This window comes from Leptopilina heterotoma, unplaced genomic scaffold (genome assembly GCF_015476425.1).
Source record: "Leptopilina heterotoma isolate Lh14 unplaced genomic scaffold, ASM1547642v1 Lhet_218, whole genome shotgun sequence".
NCBI lineage: Eukaryota > Metazoa > Arthropoda > Insecta > Hymenoptera > Figitidae > Leptopilina > Leptopilina heterotoma.
The window spans coordinates 880,511-888,058 of record NW_025110935.1 but is presented as its reverse complement, the minus strand read 5'-3'; the positions used below and the strand labels follow the sequence as shown (position 1 = coordinate 888,058).

At 23.1% G+C, this 7,548-nt stretch overlaps 1 protein-coding gene across 1 annotated transcript in view; it reads right to left on the bottom strand.

Moving 5' to 3' along the window:
* Nucleotides 1-1,512: 1,512 nt before the first annotated feature.
* The window catches only part of LOC122501923 (dynein axonemal heavy chain 12), a 35,721-nt gene continuing 29,685 nt past the window's right edge, over nt 1,513-7,548 (bottom strand). Inside the window, exons 24-29 of the mRNA XM_043611714.1 lie at nt 6,148-6,614; nt 5,870-6,027; nt 5,473-5,719; nt 2,581-2,986; nt 2,164-2,427; nt 1,513-2,097 (exon numbers count right to left, since the gene is read on the bottom strand). Coding sequence (XP_043467649.1) covers nt 1,747-2,097; nt 2,164-2,427; nt 2,581-2,986; nt 5,473-5,719; nt 5,870-6,027; nt 6,148-6,614 — 1,893 coding nt within the window. The 3' untranslated portion in view covers nt 1,513-1,746. The remainder of the gene's footprint in view (nt 2,098-2,163; nt 2,428-2,580; nt 2,987-5,472; nt 5,720-5,869; nt 6,028-6,147; nt 6,615-7,548) is intronic.

The following is a 7,548-nucleotide window of genomic DNA, read 5'->3' as shown; positions in this document are numbered from 1 at the left end:
GATGATTTCATTAATTAAATATTGTAATCTACATAACAATTACGACATGCGTTATGGGGGCATACATTGTAATATTTTAATGGAAATTGATGTATTACGGTTACAGGCCTCGGACTGAATTTGGAAATAAAAATTAGTATCAAAAGTGTTCTAAAATGTTCGTAATTCTTGCAAGTGGTCGCACAATATTTATTCTCCGTTTTTCTGCAAATATCAAATTGAGACAAAAAACGAATCAAAACGTCGTTGCTTCGCAACACTTTTGATTCGTTTTTTGTCTCAATTTGATATTTGCAGAAAAACTGTGTTTACTTAATAATAAGTACGTTTTGTTTTTAAATAATAATAAATAAAATAATAAAATAAATTTGCACTAAAAAAGCAATATCTTAATTAAAAAAATTAAAATAAAGACTAAATAAAATAAATAATCAATTATTAAATTAATAATAATATTAATATAATAAAATAAATAAATTATAATAATATTGCTTTTATTAAAAAGCAATATCTTTCTTAAACAAAATAAAACAAGATTTGAAAGTTGTATTTATTCGAACACAACTTATTTTTAAGTCTGTATTATAAAAAATATGTTTAAACAGTTTAAATACTTTCCTAATTCACGGTTTTTCCGAGGAAAAAAATTTGTATGATTCAAATAAACAATTAGTTGGCTATTATCAAATAAATATTTACTTGAATCAAATAATTTTTATTTAAATCAATTAAATGGTTCAATTCATATTTGTTTAAAATACTGAAGTTATTGGTTCGAATACAATTTAATTGACTTAATTTATTTGATAATACACAATAATTATAATCGGTGATTTGAATCAAATAAATTTGTTTTCATTGCAATTAATAATATTGAAAACAATTCGATTTACAAAAATTGTAATGAAAAAAAGGCGAAGAATTACTTTTTTAAAAAAGTAGTAAAACGACAATTAAAATTTGTCAAAAATTGATTTTCAATAGATTTTAATGAAATACATAAAAAAAAATTTATTTCATTTAAGTAATTATTTATTTGATAATACACAAATAATCTGTTATTTGAATGAAATAAATTTTTTCAGTGCGTAATTACTATTTTAAAAAATATTTTGATACAATTTTTTGAAAGCTAATTATTTTTAATTTTCATTATTAAATTCCTATTTGAAGATTTTTTATTAAAATTTTTCGAGAGTTCAATTATTTTCAAAAATTTTAATCAAAAATTATCAAAAATTGATTTTCAAAAGATTTTAATGAAATACATAAAAAAAAAATAATTTCTCAGTTTTGGCCCATTTTTTAAAAAAATATGAAATTTGTGGACGTCTTTGAGCGTTTTTTGGAAAAAGATGAAAATTCTGGGCATTTCCGAAAATTCAGACTATTTTTATACTATATTCTTTGTTACTAAATAAACAATTCATTAGGACATTTTTAAAAATTAAGCGTGGTCTTTGTGCAGTTTTTTTGCTTTAAATTTTGACAAAAATGGCCTATTTTACAGTTTTGGCCCGTTTTTTTTGGAAAAAGATGAAAATTGTGGGCATTTCCGAAAATTTTTACCATTTCCTTTCTATTCTGCACTTTTGTAGCACGACTTTCGAAATATTTAAAGAAAACGAAGATTGAATAATAAAAAGTAAATGAAGTATTTAATATTTATCTATTAAAATCAATCTTTTAATATTTATCCATTAAAATTAATCTTTTAATATTCATCTATTAAATTTAAATCAATTTTTAATCATCAAGTTGACATAAAAGTGCAAGACCCCTTTTTATCCAATGCCTTACGTCTAAATCAGTATCTAGCAAAATCGACAGAACATAATTAGAAGAATGACCGGTAGTCTTTAAAACACCAAATCGAGCTGAAGTTATGTATAACGGACACTCGTATCGTTCCCGAATTTGAATATTCATTGTTTCCATAGGCTTGAACCAAACTAAAGGCATTTCGTCCCAAAGAACTTTTGGAATACTCTCCGTGAGTTTCATTTTCTCAAGATCCCATCTCGCCCCAACAAGAAACATACCGTAGGTGTAAACACCATCTGCTGGCGCAGTTTTCGATTCAAATTTTGACAGTACCTAAATTTTTCAGTTAACCATTAAAGTTTATAATGACAATAATGTTAAAAACAAATATAAACTTACTTGAAACTCGAAGCCAATTCGATCGATAGGTATCTTGTATTTCCTCGCAAAATTTTGTGTGGCACCCGTTAAGAAAGAGTGTACAAACGAAAAACCAGATATCCAGAAAGTAGATGGTTTTCCATTTTCCAGCCATTTCGAAATAAAATTAAGTCGCTCGAGAAAGTCATTGATAAAACTCGGAAGAGGTTTCAAACTTGGATATGAACTTGCTTTCGCCCAAGTTGGAGGAAGTTTTGAATTCAACATGTAAGAGGAAAGTGTCTGAAAATATAAATAATTTATTGCATTTAGTAATAATATAAATTTAGTAATAAGGCAGCTAGTTTAGTAATAAAATAAATTAATAATTTTTTAGTAATAAAATAAATTAATAATTGATTTATATTCAATTAAAGTAAATGAATTTTTCAGTACCTCTAGAGCAGGAGTCATCACTATCAGTCCTCTAACTGCCTTCTCGAGCATTGCCAGTGAATTTTTGACTTCATACAGAAGAATATTGTATCTTTCCATTTCTTGAGTCAGAACAGTATTCATTGATTCCATATAGTCGACAGGATATTTTTTTTGTGCCTCCTCTATGTCGAATAAATTTGGAAGCCTGTCGTAAATATCGTTTTTTATATTGAGGAGCAATTCGTCTTGTTTTGAAATTTCGCCAATTGACACTGTTCCTTGTAATTGAACCATCGAATCGAAAAAGTTTTTCGAAATATCCAACTCTCTTGTTATTCCAGCATTCATGTGTAGTCCAAGTACTTCGGGTTGAGTTGTGAAAGGAATGGATTCGATCTGTTTAATGTAATCCTTATACTCGTTCCTAAAACAAAGAAAATAAAATTTAAAGAAATTTTTAAATTTAAAATAAAATAAAACAGTATATTTATAAATTATAATTTTTAACAAAAATAAATTTTTAAATTCTCTAAATGTGACGCACTCCAAAAAAAAGGTACATAATCAATTATGCTAAAAAATTTTTTTAAATTCTCATAAAAATTCCAATTATCTTTATAGATAATAAAATTCATCTCCGAAATTCAATTATTTTCAAAAATTTTTCTCGTAGATATTTTCAATATCTACGATTTTAACAAAATTCTCCAAAAGAATTCAATTTTTTAAAAAAAATTTTGAGAAAATTCTACGCAAACATTTAATTACTTTCCTAAATAAAAATATCCCAGGAATTCAATTATTTACAAATTTTTTATAAATTTCTTCCCAATAATTTAATTATTTTCATAAATAATGAAATTCTTTTTAAGAATTCAATTATTCTCTTAAAAATTTTGATAAATTACTTTACAGAAATTCAATTATTTTGAATTTTTTCGCACGAATTCAATTATTTTCAATAAAATTTGTCAAAAGAATTCAGCTGTTCTTATCATTTTTGATAAATTTCTTGTCAGTATTTCAATTATTTTAAATTCTTTGCAAGAATTCAATTATTTTTAATACAGTTTTAATAAAATATCAGAATTCAATTATTCTTAAAAACTTTGATAAGTTTCATTGCAGAATTTCTATTATTTTGAATTGAAGAAAATTTAAATTTTGAATGATTTTAATTAGAAAATTTTAAAAACTTAGTTATTTCGAACATTTTAATAATTCCAATTCCTTTGAAATTATATTTAAATTATTAATAAAAATAATAATTTTAAGAATTATAATTAGAAACTCTAAAAAAAAATTTTCAAAAGTAATAAAATTCTTCGCAAAAAATCAATTATGTTCAAAATTTTTTTAAAAATTTCTCGTAAAAATGTCAATTATCTTTAAAAGTAATAAAATTCTCCTTCAAAATTCAATTATTTTTACAAATTTTAATAAAATTCTTGGTAAAAGTTCAATTATTTCCAAAAATTTTCCTCAATTCATTGGTTTTCGATTTCTACGATTTTAATAAAATTTTCCAAAAGAATTCAATTATTAAAAAAAATTTGATAAAATTCTAAGCAAACATTTAATTATTTTCCTAAATAATAAAAATTTCCCAGGAATTCAATTATTTACAAATTTTTTATAAATTTCTTCTCAATAATTCAATTATTTTCAAGAATAATAAAATTCTTTTTAGGAATTCAATTATTTACATAAATAAGAAAACTCATCGTAGAATTTTTATTATTTTTACTACAATTTTAATAAAATTTCTTAAACAATCTAATTATTGTAAAAAATTTTAGTAAAATTCGTCGAAAAAATTGAATTATTTAAAAATTTTTTTATAAAATTCTTTATGAAAATTCAATTTTAAGAAGGAATCAATTATTCAATAAATTATTTATTTTTATATTTAAATAATTGAATTCTCGCAGAATTTTTTAATAAAAATTGTCTTAAAAATAAATTTCATTAAAAATTTAAGATTATTATCTTAAATTTTTTTTTCAATTATTATTGAATATTAAAAATAAATTAATATTATAGCTTAAATGTTTAGAAATAATTGAATTTTGAAAAAGTTTAAAATTAAAATTTTTGTAAATCTGAATTTTTCATACTTTTAATTAACAATTCTGTACAACTAAATTTTTTTAAATTTTAATTTAGATTTTCTTGAAATTATTTGAAGTTTTTTTAAATACAAATTTAATTAAAGATTTCCGAATAATCGAAATTTAATGAAATTGAATTGCAAATAAATGGATTTAAAAATTGTCTAAGAACTTTTTCGAAAATTATTCAAAATAATTGATTTAAAGAAGAACTTTAGTTAAAAGTTGTAGAAAATAATAATTGAATTAAAATATTCATGTAAAGTTAAAATGATGAAAATAATTTTGAAAAAGTTAAAGTAACAATATTTTTATAATATAAAATAATGATTTTTTCACTCAGTCATCTATAATTATTATAAAACATGAAGAAATCGAAAACTCCGAGTCGAAGACTCGGAGTGATCGATTTCTTTATTATATGTTTTTATTATAATATTTTTCTAAGTTATTGAATTTCAAAAGGTTTGAATTTGAAATTTTTGAAAATCTTAATTCCTATAGAAAAATAATAATAATAATTAAATATTTATGTAGAAAAGAAGTTATTGATTTTTTCGAATAATTTTACAATTAAAGAAATTCGTAAATAATTATTTACAAATTTCTTTAATTAAAAAAATACTCAAAAAAATATTTTATTACAATTATAATTATTGTATTAAAACATTTTTTTGAGTATTTAATAACTTTTAGAATGAATCAGAATATTCTTTAGAGTCAGAAAAGAAGTCAAAATTTTGTCTGGAAATGAGGGTAAAACAAAATTAAACTTTTGTGACAACCCTGAGATAGTTACCTTTTAGGAAGAGCATATTCTGGTCCAACGTTTGAAAAAGTATACTGCGAATTTGTAATCACGTCAGTATTGTAAAAATCCAAAAGAATTGTATTTATACATCTTCGATCTCTGTCGTCAGTGACTCGCCCTCCATAATTACACTCACCAGTTAAATATAAAATTGCCTTAAAGGGCACTTCTTCATAATCGTTGATAAATATTTGAAGTTGTTGAACAGATATTTGGAAATCCGACTCGTTGAAACCTAAACATACACAAAATATTAAAAAGTGAACTAATAGTAGATATTTAAATAATTTAAAGTAATCAAAAAATTTACTAATTTACTTATTTACTAAATTACTAATTTACAATTATTACTAATTTTTAATTTTATTTTATATTTTCCCTTTACCATATGCAATGTTCCACCCTTGCGATCCATAATTTCGTCTTTCTTGCACAACAGCGTGAAAAAAACACAAACTGTACAACAATCTCGTAAAAGTTTTCTCCTTTCCAGGACAGCCCTCGAAAAATTCGGGATTTTTGACCGGTTCCGACTTGTACGATCTATAAAATTAATATTTTCAATTCAAAAATATAAAGGACACAAATTTTGGGTAAAAAGTACAAAAAACCGAACTTTTTGTACTTTTTACCAAAAATCAGAAAATAAAAGCACTGACTAACCGTAATAAATTCGACTGCAATCCAGTTGGCGGTTCATTTGTCATTTTAACACTATTTTGTAGAACCGTAATCGGAAATTTATCCGAAGGATAGCTGGTTAACCACAAACGAAAATTGACAGAAGTATTTCTTGCGTCGAATGTTTCGCATATTTTTTCAAGTTCCGGCATCCACGAGACGGCGAGATGACAATTTTGAAGACAGACCCACGATCCATCGGCTTGTCCTTGTTCAATGAGTTTTCGAGCAATTGGACCCTGACCCTGTCCTAGGGAAATTGAAGTAAATCTCGAGGTGTATTCCATATTGTCGGCAAAATTCGACAGAGAACTCATTGGATCTGATCCGGGGGAAAGAATGAATATCAAGGGATTCAAGCAATTTGAATCCGCGTACGACTTTACAAGATCAAATGGCGGTGGTGTTACAAATTTCATTCCCATTACTGTTTCCACAAATTGCATCACCTGTAATAAGAATTTTTAAATAAATATTGATTAAATAAAGAAATTAATAATTTATAAATAGAAAATTGTAATAATAATAATAGGCCTCGGATATTATGACTTTTTCGACTTTTTTCCACTATTTTCGAATAATGCGACTTTTATCGACTTATATTAAAACATTGCGACTTTTTCGACTTTTCTTCTAAAGTTTGCAACTACCACATTTTTACTATAAAATGCAACTTATTTCGATTTTTATAGTGTGAAAAGTATAACAATATACAAATCTTTGAGAAGTTATTTTTCAATTATTTTTCTAATTAAATTTTTGAAATATACAATTAAAAAGATTTTGAATAATTGAAATTTTGTAAAATTTAATTGAATATAAATAATATTTTTCAAGTATTTTATTACAATTTTTGAAAATTAAGTTTTAAAAAATTTTAATTGAAAACTCTGGAAATAATTTAATTCTCAAAAATTATAATCAAAAATCTTCAAGTTTTAATTTAATACAAATGAAAATTAATGAAAATTAGGTTACAAAAATATTAAAATATTTTTGAATAAACTAATTCTCGGAATTTTTTCATTCTAATTTTTAAAAATTTAATTATTTTTAATATTTTCGATTACATATTTCCGAAAATTCAAATACATAAAAAAATAATAACATTTAAGAATTAATTTTAACATTTTGGAGAAAAAGATCATGTTCAAAATTTTTAAATATAATTTTTCAAAACATTAATTAGATTTTTTAAAATTATACAAAAATTCTTCTCAGAAATTCAATTATTTTAAAAAATTACATTACAATATTTATAAAAAACTAATTCTTCGAATTGTTTAATCATAATTTTTTAAGATTTGAACAAAGTCCAAAAAAATATTTCAAAATTGACTTTTTTAGCCTTATTAAAATTTCAGAGAAATCAGTTTTGATTTT